This window comes from Panthera leo, chromosome B2 (genome assembly GCF_018350215.1).
Source record: "Panthera leo isolate Ple1 chromosome B2, P.leo_Ple1_pat1.1, whole genome shotgun sequence".
In the NCBI taxonomy this organism is placed as follows: domain Eukaryota; kingdom Metazoa; phylum Chordata; class Mammalia; order Carnivora; family Felidae; genus Panthera; species Panthera leo.
In genome coordinates, this window is record NC_056683.1 from 124618866 (window position 1) to 124635400 (window position 16535).

Genomic DNA, 16535 nt, shown 5'->3' on the forward strand with positions numbered 1-16535 from the left:
GAGAGAGAGAGAATGCGCACATGCATGTGACAGCATGAGTGGGGAGGGCAGAGAGAGAGGGAGACACAGAATCTGAGGCAGGATCCAGGCTCCAAACTGTCAGCACAGAGCCCGCTGTGGGGCTCGAACCCACAAACCGTGAGATCATGACCTGCCCCGAAGTCGGACGCTTAACCGACTGAGCCACGCAGGAGCCCCAGTAATTTGTAACTCTTGAATACGAGTGGACGTTTTGTTGGAAACTGAGATTCAAATATGGTATTTTGGCATTTACCATAACCTGATTTGATCTGTTCATAGATAAAAATGAGAATCAACTGCCATATCTTTGGTTCAGTGCTATGTGTTGCCGTGAGCTGACAAAAACACACTATTAAAAAACACCACAGAAATACAGTACAAACTAAGGTGTCCAGAAAGCACAATTTAAGCACTTTCAGAGGCATGTGCTGTAATAACTACTGGGAATATCTGGATGAGAACAGAAAAAAAAAATTACCAAGACTTTTCTCTGAACAGAAAAGTATGCCAGTATCTGTAATTTACTTTGAAATGCAAAAAACAGATACGAAAAACTGATGTAGATAAAGGACAGAGAGATACATGACAATGCAAGTACAGGAAACTGTACAGTCAAGTGTGGGTTTTTTGATGTATATAACGTAAAATTCTCTCAACTTTACCGTGTGTGTCAAAATTTTCATGAAATGTGCTGGGGAAAAAATAATCCCCAAAACAGTCAAGAAGAAGAGCCCAGAGCATAACATTCTTCAAGGGTTGACCATTTTTCCCTATGACACTTAAGACTGCAATAAAACAAACTGAATGTGACCAATAAGGAAGCTCTATTTTATGCATGTGAAGAATGTGGTAACATGAGGTCTGAGAACCTATGGTCTATACTGGATGACAGACTATTATCTCCTAGAATTTTTAAACGGGCAGACCTTGTTCTGAGACCGACTCAGTATATTATAGTTCTGGCAGTGGGTGGGTTAGGTTGCTCTACAGTTAACTTTATTTCTAAGATTTCTGTCAGTTTTAAAATCTTACAAAGTAAAAATGACGTCATATAACATTTTATATGTACAAAATAACCAATATTATACAAGACTTGTCGCCTACCACATTGGCAGGAGCGCTAGCAGCTGTCTTCTCTTCAATTTTACTATCTGTTTTGGCAACTCGAAGAGAACTTGCAGGATCAGAAGCTTTTTCAACCTAGAGATGAATATATTATCATTCCTAACTATATGTAATCAGTATAAAATTATGCATAAATACATATGTTAACAAATCAGAGAGTAAAATATTAAGAAAATGTTCAGTCTGATAATAAGGAATTTGAGAAAACCCCGTACAATGACTATTCTGTGCTACAGAAAGGCAGGGAGCAGGGAAGGTGACAGGTCTCTGAGGGAGAAGGGGAGGGCTGAGAATGCAGCCCGGCACAGTCTGGAAAATTCTTGCGGTTGGGGGAGGGGATGCCTCCACCCCAGAGAGCCGAGTACCCAATGCCCTGGGCACACCTGGACTTCCCCTCAGGCTCGCCCTGCCTTCCTGGAGGCACAGCCCACACACCTAGAGGCCCCAGGGCTAGGCAGAAAGTTACAGGCTTGAAGAAGCGGCTAGTAGAAAATTTCCCATGGACCGGATCTGTAAGAAGCTTTAATAAGTCTCTCCAACTTCACATTTATGTTTGGTGAGGTCGGGAATCCCTAGAGAAGTTCTTGCCACTAGAACTAAACAGAATCTCCTGGAATGCTGCTGTCTAACTGAAGTGACTTACTGTCACACAAATGGAGTGTAGCTATGGTAACCACAGCCACTTATTACACGGAAATCTTCACCAAATCACACATCAGACGCTCAGCATTAAGAAGCAAGCCCCTGAGCAGTGTTTCAGCCATGACCAGATGGTTGTGTTTGTATCTTTTCACACGACAACTAACTTCCACACAGATTCTCATTCTTATTAAGCATTATATTGCAACCAGCAGGTGTCTAAGACCAATTAAAAAAATTAAGAAGCACAGACCTAGGGAACAGAAATCCTCTAGAGCAGCAGCAGAAGATATTTTATTCACTCATGTCCATTCTAGTATCTACTTTTTAGAGGTTCCTCTGTTTACAGACCTACTTGTGAATATAATGTGGGAAGCGTTTCCCAGCAGAAAATCAGCTAAGCCCTTGAAAACTCACCGGTAAGACCTCTGCATGTTTCTCAGCTTCATCCTCTTGTTCTTCATTTACGTTTGATGCAGCAAATACTTCAAACTGGCTGAAATCTGCAAAATTTGGTTGTTCTGGTATCTGCTGAGGTGAGGTACTAGTGTGAGTTATTAGGCCATCGGCATCCACTGGGCGATGCACAACGGGACCAGGAGCCTGCACGATGGTTTAGGAGGAACACACATTAGTGTATCACTGGCAGCAACCTTCTTTGAAAATACATTGTACAAATAACCTTGTTACCTGTAAATTCAGGGAGGTGAGCTACAGTAGCATCTAGCCTCTAAAAAACTGTAAGTGACATGCTGAGACACTCAAAAGGTTAAGATGACAAACTTTCAATAAAAAAGATACTTTTAGGGGCAGCTGGGTGGCTCAGGTGGTTAAGCGTCCGACTCATGAGATCAAACCCGGCTGGGCTCTGCGTTCACAGCACGGAGCCTGCTTGGGATTCTCTCCCCACGCCCCCCTCCCCGCCCCCCGGCCCCTGCTTGCGCTCGCTCTCAAAATAAATAAGTTTTTAAAGGAGATTTAAAAAAAAGATACTTTTACAAAATTCTTATTACAAAGAAAGTACATCTGAGGACAGGGAGGGTCTGGCCCTACTCCCAGATTCTCCACTTGTGTCTTTTTTTTTTTTTTTTTTTTTTTTAATCGGGCCACTGCACAACAGTTTGTGCTTTAAAAAAGTTACTTTTATTAAAAAAATGTTCCATCATATTTCTAAAAAGGTTACGTTAAAGTGTGAAAACCACCGCTCTAACTATTCTCCCAATACTTTGGCGTTACTTCCCTTCAATTTTCTTCCATTCCTCTGCCAGAGCAATCCTCTAAAATCTTCAACCCAAAAATACATTTATTGAGGATCTAACTTTTGGCCAAGCACTATGGAAATAACAGCAAACAAAAAAATAAGGCCCATGACCTAATGAAGCAGATAGTCTAGTGCAGGATAAGAGCAAGAAAACAAGGAATTAAAATACAGTGTGAGCAGTTTTATTGTGATGGAAGTACAGGACAACACAGGAATAAATCTGCAGTCTCTTCCCTGCTTATCCGTTAAAAATTCTCCATCTCCTGTAAGAAAAACTCTTGATCTGGAGATGCTCTGCCCCTTCCCCGTGTCCACAGTTTCATTCCCCGTCACTCTGGTTGCACAGAACTAACTCATCTTCCCTTGATTATGCCAGGCAATGTCATTCCTTCTGATGGGAGGGCCCTTTCCCCAAGAAACACTACTTCATCTCTCAAGTCTTTGCTTAAAGCCTTACTTCCTTCGTTTTACTTACACCTTTTCAACGTGACCCTTGACTTCACTAGCTAGTAAAGCTGTGGCGAAGCATTTTACAAATACGCCTGGAGCAGCACTTGTCCTGTAATTGTTGTTTATAGGTCTGTCTTCCCCGCTGGACTGGCTCTTGAATCAAGTGACCAACTCCCTGGGTTTCCGGTTTAACCCAATATATATTTTCGCTAGTACTTGAGGTAAAATATGTACTAAAATCTTCAAATTTCTGTATCTTACTCGTAAAGACTAAGAAACCATCTTTTTAACTTCAAAGAACCAACTTCATTATAAGGATCTAACCCAGAAAAATCAACCGAATTCATTCATGTAAAAGGTAGTCAGCCAGCCAGTCTCATAAAACTAACAGCTACAATCGAGAATCTTAGAACAGATTAGACGGAAACAATTTCTGCCTGGCAGGGATACAGAGGTCATCTGACACTTCCTCTACTGCTGGAATAACATCGCCAGAGAGATGCAGTGAGGGCACTGAGGTGCTGCTGGATCCAGGACATAAACGGACATCTCCTGTCGCCCGACCTGTTGTTCTTTCCACTAAACCTTCCTTTATCAAGACATTATCATTCGGTCCACTTTTAAGCTTCTTTCGAAAAATAACTCCAATCATTATTCTTGACTTCCAAACAAGACTTAGCTTCTCTGAATGAAATGTTCATTAAGAATGACAATTAGAGGAGCGCCTGGGTAGCTCAGTCAGTTGAGCGTCTGACTCTGGCTCAGGTCATGATCTTGCGGTTTGTGGGTTCGAGCCCCGTGTGGGGCTCTGTGCTGACAGCTCGGAGCCCGGAGGCTGCTTCGGATTCTGTGTCTCCCTCTCTCTCTGCCCCTCCCTTGCTCACACTCTGTATGTCTCTCTCTCTCTCAAAAATAAACATTAAAAAAAAAAAAAAGAATGACAATTAGGTAATTCCTGATCTTCAAAGTAATTCTAGAGTAGCAGTGAACACCTAACAGATAAGACCACCCAGTAATGGAAGCACTGAGGATTACCTGTGAGGGCTGTGGCCTTGGAGGCACTGCAGGAGGGTGGGCAACAACCCCAGCCTGTTGTTGTCCTGAGTAAACACACAAGTTGTCTTTTTAGTAAATACACACTTTGCTAGTACAACAAACAGGTGGAGTGAATGTGATCAAATGATGAAGATTTGTAAGAATGTTTGATAAGTACTAGAAGGCATTTACTATCCTGTAAAACTATCTACATAGGACTTAATAACCAAGCCTCATGGCCCTTTCTCAGACCTCGTTTCTCTTGTTCTCTGCACGAGACAGTCGTGACATGCTTGTTTCCATAATACTATACCATCTCGGCTTTCTTCTCCTATTTCTGAATGCTCTTCAGCTATAAAATACGCAGACGTCCAAATTTTCTTTTTTCATTCACTCTATCGTTTCTATGTAAGTGATTCCCAAATAATACAATCTTTCTTAACCCACAAGTCCAATAGCCTGTTGTTATGTCCCCTTTTCCTCATCACTCCTAACTCATAACGCCCAAAACAGAACATCTTCATCGCCTGGTCCTAACTTTTCTATTTTGATCAACATAATAACAATACAACCAGTTATATAGAAATTAAAACCTTGGAGTAAGTTATGTGTCTTCTCCCTCCTCTGTCAGCTTTCCCTCATTAATCTCTCTCTACATGGTTGTCTTAAACTCTCTGGTGGCGTCTCTCAGGTTCCCATCTTTTGTCATTTTAACTCAATCACATGAAGAAAAAAAAATTCCTCTCGCTTGACACCTTTTAAATTCAAAATTCTTCTTCAGATAAAAAAATGAGACATATTAAGAGAAAAGAAAATAAAACGTTGTGCTCTTCAATGAACTTTAGAATCAAATGATTTTATGGTCTTCTGACCCACCTGTGGTGACTGCAAAGGTCCGATTCATATCTAAAGATGATGATCTAGAATGAGAAGGCTGAGGCCTTGGAGGGGGAGGTGGTGGTGCAGTGTTATCAGGCGACGTTCCAGAATGAGACCTACAAAATCCACCCATTACACTTCGTGATGCTACTGGTATTAGAGCTTTCTTCTCTTTAAGCATTCAACTTGGCTAAGCAGCAAAGGATCTCAGTGGTGTGACATTTTCTCAAGTAGGTATGACAAGTATGCCAATGAACAAAGAGAAGACTTTCTGATATACGTTAAACAAAAAATTATTTAATGGGGCAAATACCCTTTTATTAAAAGGATAATTATACATTTAAAAAATCTGAAAAGAAAGTTATTAACATGAATTCAAGGTAGACTGCAAACTAGTCATGGTTTTCCCATTCCATTAAAGGTAATTATTAGTTTGAAAAATCATTTTCAAGAAAGAGAGACTTCACTTTCAGATATGGTTAGCTTTCAACTTATTTAAAGTTTGAAGTTTGGGAAAGTGAAGCAGAATCTTGCTCAACTATCTGAGGTGACCATTCCTGTGTCTCCACAGGCCATCTCATCGTATAGGGGACTGTCCTCATTTTCGACCCCCCCTAGAGATTCACTTTTTTGCCACCGAAGTCTTTTGTATTCTGAAAAAGAGTCTCACGGACTCTGACAATCTGCTCCTCACTTACAGGGATAAAAAGGAGAATAAAACTCAAGATGACTGAGAACTCTAAGATATACAAAAAGAATTATATGAAGAAGCAGGCTTTGACTCAAGAAGCTCTTCTGAGATTCTGTGTTACTCGTCTCTCTATACATCCTCCAGGCACGTGGCCAAAGGATACTGAGCATGTATAACAGGAGAGAGGAAAAAGATGCTCCTGTCCTGTCCACAGTCCTGTCCATTAGTGGATGGTTAAGTTAAGCCCTTGCAGACAAATCCCTGGCCACCTTCACCCTATCCCACACCTTTTCTATTTGTGTCTGAAAAGTTCTATGTCACGCAGATCTTCAGGGAGGGTCGGTAGCCCAACATGAGGGTGTGCCATCTAGAAAGATGGCATCTCAAAACAGAACTGCTGACACTTGCCACCAAGGCTTTAAAAGAAAATCTGTACCTCTAGTACTTATTCAGACTCTCAGCTGTTTACCTTCACAAAGGACTACCTTAAACTGCTAATGCTACTACAGCACTTCCTGAACCTTCCAGAGACTACCGCGGGGTAGATAAGGGCTCCTTTTGTTTTCCTATTAGAGTTGGAAAGAATCGAAATCATTTCCCTTCTACATAAACCAGGAGGCAACCTAACAGCGTTCAGAGAACTGAAGAATAGAGGAAAATAATTTATACTTGGTTCTAAAATAATTCTCAATATTACAATGTGACAACATATTTCATGCGTTTTTTTATTGACAGAAATACTGACCTTTGATGAGTTACATTGTTTCCAAGCTGTTCTGGGTCCGAAGTAAAAGAGTCTGAACTACTGTACCCATCTGCTGATAAATGGAATATACCCTATTTAATAATAATTTTTTATTCACTTTTTACTCTAGATACTCTAAACAAGTACGATAATTATTACTTCAAATTAGAGACATTTAAAGACTGGCTAACAGCTTAAGAGTTCATCCTAGTGTCGTTAAAGGTTAACAATTAAATATAAATCAAATAAATCGTGGCATATTTACACAACAAAGTACTATGCACACGGAACAAGTTATAATCTAGAGAAGTTAATGTAAATAGGAATAAAAAATATGCATAGACGACAATAAAACTTATGAAATTAGCCAGAGGTTCACCATTTTTTGCGTCAGAAAGTATCACTGCCAATTCCTCAAACTCTTATGAGGAGCAGAGAACTCCAGAGGCAGCCTAATGGTTGTGATACAGTAACAGATTTTAAAACAGAAACTGTTTTCTGTTTCGATCTGAAGGAACACTAATACTACTCCACACTTTCAAGGATTATAAATTAAAGGGACTGGTTATTTGGTTTAGTTTCACTTCAAAATGTACCCCGTTCCTTTTTCTCATCAAATAACTGAATTGTTTAATTCTACAGGAATGATATTAAAACTACCCGATTTCCACTTGGATGTTCTAACAGGCACCTCAAACCGGAGATGTCCAAAAGTCAACTTCCAATCTTCCCCAAAAAACCTACTCTTATCACAGCCTTCCTCAGTTCCTAGTGTATCAGGCCAAAATTCCCTGAATCGCCCTTGACCTCTCACCCCCATCCTCGATCACACAGGTAAGCAAGTCCCACGTACTTTCCCCACCAAATAGAGTCAGCATCTGACCATTTCTCAGCACTCCCACTGCTACCACTCCGGGCCAGCCTGTCATCTTCTCTCGCCTGTATTATTCTAATATAGTCTAAATATTATTCTATTATTTCCCTGTTTTGACTCTTGCTTTCTTCAGGCCTGTTACCAATACAGCAGCCAGAGTGATCCTGTTAAAAAATAAAGGCCAACCACATCCTTCTTCGTTCAAAACCTTCTAATGGCTTTTCATCTCATTCAGTAAGAGCCATTCTTACACTGTTCCCTGATGACTACTCTAAACCAGGGCTTCACATGGGCCCTTTCCTGTGCCTTAAACATCCTTCCTTCAGATATTCAAAGCTGAATCCCTCATCTCCTTCAAATTTTAACCCAAATGTCATCTTTTGGTAAGGTCTGCTTTGACTACCTTATTTAAAATGCCACTTCCTCTTCCCTTTCCCAGCTTTATCCTTATCCACTGTGTTAATTATCTCCTAAGATACGAGCTCCTTTTTTTTTTAAAGTAAGTTTTTCTTTTACACCCCCTACCGAATGTAAGCTCCACTAGGGCAAAGATTTTTTTTTTTTCTGTTTTAACTGCTGGATCTCCAGTATCTAGAACAGAGCCTGGCACACAGTATTCCATTGACACAGGCTGCATAAATGAATGTATACACAATTTACTGAGAGAGAGAGAAAGGAGCTGGTGGGAGGAGTCATGGACTCAACGTGGCAACCGAGAGGGATGGCAAACAGAAAGCCTGCCTGGAAGCAGGTGCAGGAGGCAATGAGCAACCATTTACCCACATAGAGGGTAGGAGGTGTCAGAGGGTTGACTAATCTCCACTTTACTCAGTAAAGGTAATATGAAATAGCTACACATTTGAATTATTCAGACTCTAAATTGAGGCTCAATCAACTTCAAATGGAAGCTGTAATGCTATTTTTCACTTACCTACAGTATTTCCAGAAGCAAATTTCACCGATGAATTTATCTTACTTTCCTCTGACAGGTCAGACGTTTTCACAAGTAATGGGCTAGTGGGATTAGTGTGATCTAGTAGAGAATTAATAGGTGAAAGTACAAGACCTGGATTAATACATTCATAAACCTCAGAGTTCAAGACTTCATTTAGGTATTTCAAAGAAGTAGCAGGTATGCCATGAGATATAAGACAAAATAGTATTTTTAATAAAATATAAGCTTGTTTACATAGAATTTAGTTTCCTTCCATAACAGAAGATACTTTATAACAGAAGAGTGAAGTTGTATGTGCATACTTCATTAATTTTATCCCCTTCAGGGTAATTAAACAAAGCACCCCACATATGGTTGTAAAGTAAGTAGTTTATGGGGTGACTGGGTGGCGGCTCAGTCATTTAAGCGTCTGATTCTTTTTTTTTTTTTTTTTAATTTTTTTTTTTTCAACGTTTTTTATTTATTTTTGGGACAGAGAGAGACAGAGCATGAACGGGGGAGGGGCAGAGAGAAAGGGAGACACAGAATCGGAAACAGGTTCCAGGCTCCGAGCCATCAGCCCAGAGCCTGACGCGGGGCTCGAACTCACGGACCACGAGATCATGACCTGGCTGAAGTCGGACGCTTAACCGACTGGGCCACCCAGGTGCCCCTAAGCATCCGATTCTTGATTTTTAGCTCAGGTCACGATCCCAGGGTGGTGGGATCGAGCCCTGTGTCATCCTCCTTGCTAAGCATGGAACTTGCTTACGATTTTCTCTCTCTCTCTCTCTCCCTCTCTCTCTCTCCCCCTGCCCCTCCCATGTACACAATCTTTCTCTCTTAAAAAAAAAAAAAAAAAAAAGGTAATTTATAATGCTGATTTATATACAAAATAAATATACCTCTGAGAAGCCCTAACTAAAACATTTAATCTAAAGTAAGGAGGGGGCGCCTGGGTAGCTCAGTCGGTTGAGTGTCCGACTTCGGCTCAGGTCATGATCTCGCAGTTCGTGAGTTTGAGCCCCACATCGGGCTCTGTGCTGACAGCTCGGAGCCTGGAGCCTGCTTCGGGATTCTGTGTCTCCCTGTCTCCCTGCCCCTCCCACGCTCATGCTCTGTCTCTGTCTCTCAAAAATGAATAAACGTTAAAAACAAAAAATTTAAAGTAAGGAGAAACTTCAAGAGTTCAAGCAAAACATACAATTTTAAAGCTAAAATTTATTTTAACCGTAAACCTCTTTGGTTAAAATCCCAACAAACTTAAAATGTGAATTCACACCAGTTATCATAAAAACCCACGGGTGTTGGAACGCCACATTTGCCAAGAGTCCTTCCTTTAAGACTTTGTAATATAAACTCAACTGACACAAGATGAAAAGCACACACACGCCCGCACGTATATGCATGCTTGCAGAAAGGACTATGTTAAAAAACAGACAATGATGAACTAGACGTGAACCCCCGAAGAGGAACTGTGCGTTTAGTTGCCGCTAACCGCCAACCGGAGCCCGGCCCGGCAGCAGGCAGCAGCCCTCTCACCGCTGCCGGTTCTTTTCAGCTCCATCTCCTGCATGTGGATCTTGCTCGGAGTCATGCGGATGGGAACCGGATGCACGATAGCGGTGTCCTGCAGGCACACGGGAAACACAGACTTTACATCACAAGTGCCACGCCGACACCACGAAACGGTAAAAATTGACGACACTTTAAAAACTGGTGGACAGACTTTCTCATTCATGCGAAGGCAAGCGCGAAAATTAATTTCTTAATGGAACGTTTCAGAATTCTAGCGAAAAAGTCCAGTTCACTCTGCGTGCCTAACATTCTGGTTTCTTTGACAAAAAATACACTTTAGCGTGAGTGGTTAAGGTTTGAGTGAAAAGAAGATCCATGAAACTACCACTGAAGACAATAATCGAAGGCAGAGTGTGAGACGATCTCATGAAATTATACGAATTTGAACCTTTGAGGTTAAAGTGAACAACTATTTCGTGAGAACCCAAACACTTAACAGATTGAACTCTTCCACTAAACCGCTGAAAAAAAATGGACACTTACTTCTTCCTATACAAAACAAAGGTAATAATCCTTGCTATATTTTAACAGTAGGCACGACATGTACTTTCTACAGATTAGTTCTACAGAACTGTTTAAAAAACTTCCACAAAGGCATGCGTTTTTTAAGAGGAATAAGACTCCTACTCTCAACATTTTCACATTTTTCTTAAACCTCTTCATGACTGTAATACATCTGAAATCCCTTCGTGAGTGGCAAGTGTAGTTAAAGGAGTAAGGAAACTGGCCAAACAGACTTCAGAAAAGAACGAAAAGAGCAAAGTAAGAAGAGAGGATGGAGACAAGCCTCTTGGAAAGAGAAGAGAAGGAGAAAGGTGCACCTGGGTACGAGGTAGACCTGGCCCTGGCAGCTGAGACCCACAGGGGAGGGACCAGAATGGGATCAAGCATTTGGCTGAATAGCAACTGACCACTACTGCTAGGGGCTCAGTTCCTTCTATGAAGAGTCAGTTCCTATTTTGTGTGTGCTCCTACTAAAGACTAAACTTGAGATCCTGAAATTTCAGATATCTAGTTATGAGTTATGTTTATGATTCAGTGTGAAGGATCAGGACTTTTCGGTTTAAGTCAGACACCATTTTTGGTTGAGAGTAGCAGGCGACACGAAGTCTCTGCTAGACAAAGTTCAGTTCCATGACACTGTCTCTTGTTTGACAGGTCTCCCTGGCTTACTCTCGCAATCTCTACATCCAACCAAATTCTGACAAATGAATTTTTTGTTGCAATTGTACTGACACACCCATTCGTAGCAATTTTCTGCCCCCATACCACCAAGGCTCTGGACAAAGTTCGAACATTTCCTCTACAACTCTAAAATCACAGTTATAAATATGAATACATATGTGGATACAAGTTTAGACTTCTCATATAATAAAGAGTCATTCTCAGGGAAATATGTTAACAATACACATAAGATGTTCTTTGTTGTATTTACGGTTATAAAAAACACGGCTTTAGGGGATAAATACTACTTTCTTAACTCGCAATGTTCGTGGCAGAAATAAATGCCATGAGAATCAGAATTTAACCCCGTAAGGCAAGGTCAAAGAAGAAAAAAATGACAGTTCGTGAGATAAGTTCTTAACTCCAAACCCCAAACTAGGAAAAAAACAAGCAAAAAAACCTTCTTAGATGTTTTAACTCATAATATTCATCTAATATATATTCTGCGTGTGTATAAAATCAGATACATAGAACTCGTAACAGTTGGAACGATTAAGTAGTCTTTTTATATACTTCCAGTATACTCCATGGAAGTCGCGATAATGATCCCAAGAAAAGAAAATCATGAATGTTCTATTCATCCTCCAAATAATTTCTGTTAAGTTTCTGTGCCAGCAAATCAATTCTGGGTCACATACTTCAGTCATGCAACCACCGGTTGCTGGGAGCCCGCAACGGCTGTACCCGCTGCAGGACAAGGCGGCTCCTCGCAGGGCTTTACACAGATGACAGGCCTAACCTCCAACTGCCGTATGTGTCAGAAGCTTCGCTTGTAATTGAGACTTGCAGCAGGACAGAGAGCTTTGCCTCTGAGCATTTCCACATCCAAATCAAGAACCATGAACGCCTACAGGCTTCTGAGTCCTGAGCCACAAGATGCCAAAGTAACACCTTCTCTGCTCCAAATTAGCATCCCCAAATTTACAGAGAAAAAAGTAGGAAGACTGACTAGCAGGCTCTGCCCAGTTTCTTCCACCTACTCAAATCACCTCATCACCTCTAGGAAACTCATTCCTAATCACTTATGGCACATTTGTGTCATATATTTGGACATCTGATTTCATGTACACATTTTAAATATATTATGCTCATTTATCTGTAGTTTCCACTTGCCTTAAATCCCATTATCCTGTCTGAAGCCAGTCTGCCTACTTTCCACTTCTGTGTCACTTACCAGCTTGCTCTCTCTTGTTCCCATTGATCCTTCACATTGTTTCCTGCCTGAGTGATCTTCCCTAACTGCCTTTCTCACCTCATCTTGTCACCGCACTCCCGGCTGGCTCCTCGTGTCTAGGAGATTAAGTTCAGATCCCTGGTCTAGCACACAAAGTTCTTCCCAGTCTGGTTTCAACCCTTAGCCCCATCATTCGAATCGCCAACCACACGTCTACCCTATACTCTTGCCACTTACCAGATCTGCTTGTGATATTCTCTCTGCTTGGGATGCCCTTGTCCACTCCTGCCAATTCAGAGTTTCACTCAAACCTCAGCATACAAACATAACCTCTTTTGTGAAAACTTGCCCAAATACACTGGGTTGAGTGAGCTCACAGTATTCTGCCCACAATCCTGCTCACGACTATATATGATAATTATCACAATCAGCTGTATTATAACCATCCACTTATAATGATTAAGCTGTGGTCTACTTAAGACTGGAATTTGTGTTTGTGTGTGTGTGACATTTTACATCCCTAGGGAGCATCAGAGGCACTTAGAAGGGGGCCCCACCAAACCAGGTGAGTTGGCTGGGCATAATCTGTAAGCAAACTACACTTCCTTTTTATACCCTGAATTACTCAGAAGTTCGGCGGCACTCGAGATCGGGCATACATCATGGCAAAGACTAGAGCATTACACTTCTCATCAGTCTAGAATTTAGTAGCAGAAGCAGATTCTACCAGAGGCTATTAATGATAAAGTAGTTCAACAAAAGCAATCAAGTTTCTGGAAATGAGCTATCAGAAACTCAATTTCATCACAATTCTGGGAGCCTAAAAATTACCCATCTCGGTGTGCATGTGGGGTCACTGTACTGTGTGATATAGATGTCTCTACGTGCTACAGAGAAGTGTGGGGCTTTTCACAGACTTTCACCTTGTTGAGCAAATGGCTAATTACAATTTTTAGCTTTTAAAAACCATTCCATTAAATGTTTCCAACACTGTAAGGTATGTAAATGCATATTAGAACTGCAGTGGTATTTTTCTCTTAGGCGACTCTCTTCTAATCCGTGTGGACCTTATTTACACATTTGTAATTATTTATTGAAGCCTTGCAAAGGATCATTTGGGATTGTGGGTATAGGCTGTGTTCTGTAGAAGACAGTACGCCAGATAAGCATTGAGCGAAGGGTAAGAACTTATTAGATCCTCGATGGGAGCAGGGCATTTTCCTAATGCCAGGTTTAAAGTGAGATTACTAGTTGGGGAACAAAGTTTAGATTTAAGTTTAGCACCGTAACAGAGAAAAGATATTTCTAGGTACCAGATTATAAACAGTTAAGACTGCCAACTTTATCAAGTTTAGAGATCTAAATTCAAGTTAAAAATAGCAATTAACAATATCCTAGAACCTCCTGCCACACTGAAGATAAAAAAAATAAAGTGTGGAGCCATATCATTTTCAACACTAGAGCCAGAATTCATAAATTTGGGTATTTTTTTCCAAAAGGTTACAAGAACATCAATATTATGAAATCAAATATTTCCTGGCATTTCCTGCCAGTCATGACTCAATTTATTTTGCCTCTGAGTTTTATATTTTTATACATAATGTTCTTTCCTGGCCTGACAAGAAATCGTCATACCATGATTATTTTCACCTCTCTTAAGGGTTAGAGAATAAAACAGAGCATTTCTTTATTGCTACATCAAACTTGCCTTCTCAAAAAAGGACTTCCATTAAGTATTTTAAATAAAAATAACTTGACTAAGTAGGAGACAAGAATAATATGGAGAAATAAATCTTAGAGTGAAGGTAAACTGTCTTTCAGCTCATAGCACCTGTCACTTCCCAAAAGACCTTAATTACGGCCCTAATAAGCAGCAGAAATTATATTTTGTTTTTTTATTCCTCCTTAATTTTCAGATCAAAACTGAAGACTAATGCCCTCAAAACAGCAGTAAGAGAAGCAAAAGGCAGATGATCTACATAGTTAATGAACTATGAAACAGACACTTAAAACACTTCCATAAGTTATCTGTTTTCAATATAACAGCATCCTCACTATTTCACAGATACAAATTTTTTAAAATTATGAAGCACACGAAAGATCCATTCATTTAAACTACTAAGATGTACTACTATCTTTAAATGCCATTTCTTCTAGATCCACATTAAATAAGGCTATTTCCATATTTAATTAAAAACTAATGGCTGTCTTTGATCAGAAACATCTAAAAAGAATGCCTTGTCACTTTTTCGGTATCTTTCCACTCAACTCATTTAAAAAAAAAAAATCCTACCTTTACTCTCTTCTTCCCTTCCTTCCTACTTACTTCCTCTTTTCTTTTTGAAAGGTGCTTATTAGCATGTCCTTCTCTTTAAGAGAAAAAATAAAAGGAAAAGGAGGAGTGAACAGTGAGAAGAATGGTTAATAGCTATGGTTTTGAAGTTTTCAAATAATTTGAGGGACAAGTTGGGCATATATGAAATTAATTCTATGGGGATAGAATTTATTTTTTAAATCTGAGATGTGAACTTTGTAGCATTTTCAAAGCAACACAGTGAGCCACAGGAAGACAAGACGGAGGCTCTCTTGCACAATGGGAATCTGTGACCAACAACTCTGTATTCTTTTGCTGAGCTTGATTCTGTATAACAGAACTCAACATACTAATTAAGTCAAAGCCATATCATCTGGACTATTAAAATAAAAGAGGACACTGCATATTTACATACATAGTACATATTACATGATGTGGAAGCATACAAATAAAACAGTATTACTAAGTGTCACTCACTGAGATACACAGTATATGTTTACTAGAACATACACTTAATTAGCAAATGAAAACAAGGTCAGCTAAACCAATTTTCACAAAATACTTCCTTAGACACATATACCAGATTGTAAAAACGTACAGTTTTCTGTCATCAAAATAACTAGAAAATACAGAGAATGATAAAAAAAAAAAATGTTCTTTCCACCATTAAGCACACAAAAATTGAAAAGCCTGCCACCATTTCCCTCTAAGCACTCCACTCAATCATGCATATCAGCTAAAAACCATAATGAATGGAAATTTGGGTTAATAAAATTAATTTCAAACAAGCAAGCTAAGTGATTGACTTACAGGATCAGCTGGTGCAATGTTAGAATCAAATTGGGTCAGAGTTTGTGAGCTTGAAGAGCGTTCACTAAATGTCTCCCACTGCTGAACAGACAGAGGAGAGACAAGTCAGCATGATGAGAAAGATGGAGTCAAAGATCACTGGAGAAGATTTAGCAAAGTAATTCAGAGGTTGCACTGCAAGTTGTGTTTCAAAGGCCTGACAAAATTCCGTAATTGCTGTGTTTCCATAAACATTTTATACTTCTCTATGCTGGGTCATCTTAAAATGTTAAGGCGGGCAGCTTCACATTCCAACGTAGACTAACAATTTATTGCAATCTCAACGGGAGAGATTCAAAGTGTCACAGAATTAACACTCAAAACACCCTGTAGGAAGAGAATCTAAGTGATACAAATGACAACAAAGTTAAAATGTGAAGGGGTTGGTCTTGACTAGAGCAAGTATTACTTCAAATCCTTCTTTCAAAATTCTAACGTTAATGTATTGATTTGGTGATGCTAAATGAATCCTGTGTACCAAAGTTTTGGTCAAAACAGAGCAAGTCACTGTGACTTGCCAGTGCGACCCCTGAAAGATGATTCTATTATGTACGTGCACATATTTTATCCGTATGCAGAGATATTTAATAAAATATAATTGAGGTAAAATGAAAAGATTTCTGGAATTAATATATGTTTGAGCTTATGTCAATCTGTAGCAAGTCAACCCCTGCCATCAGCACTACGAACAGGGCCATGCCAGACCACAAGACAGAACTGCCCATCAGGCACCGCCCCCCAC

The 16535-nt window shown here is 40.0% G+C and overlaps 1 protein-coding gene across 5 annotated transcripts in view; it reads right to left on the reverse strand.

Annotated features, from left to right (window-relative positions):
- REPS1 (RALBP1 associated Eps domain containing 1) overlaps positions 1–16535 on the reverse strand; it is an 87598-nt gene that overhangs the window by 3976 nt on the left and 67087 nt on the right. The window contains exons 10-17 of one of the 5 annotated variants that reach the window (XM_042939954.1): positions 15755–15832; positions 10197–10284; positions 8652–8753; positions 6847–6919; positions 5408–5526; positions 4532–4596; positions 2203–2388; positions 1126–1221 (exon numbers count right to left, since the gene is read on the reverse strand). In XM_042939954.1, coding sequence (XP_042795888.1) covers positions 1126–1221; positions 2203–2388; positions 4532–4596; positions 5408–5526; positions 6847–6919; positions 8652–8753; positions 10197–10284; positions 15755–15832 — 807 coding nt within the window. Of the gene's footprint in view, positions 1–1125; positions 1222–2202; positions 2389–4531; positions 4597–5407; positions 5527–6846; positions 6920–8651; positions 8754–10196; positions 10285–15754; positions 15836–16535 lie in introns of all 5 variants that reach the window. The other 4 variants (XM_042939953.1, XM_042939952.1, XM_042939956.1 and 1 more) reach the window with 4 other exon arrangements.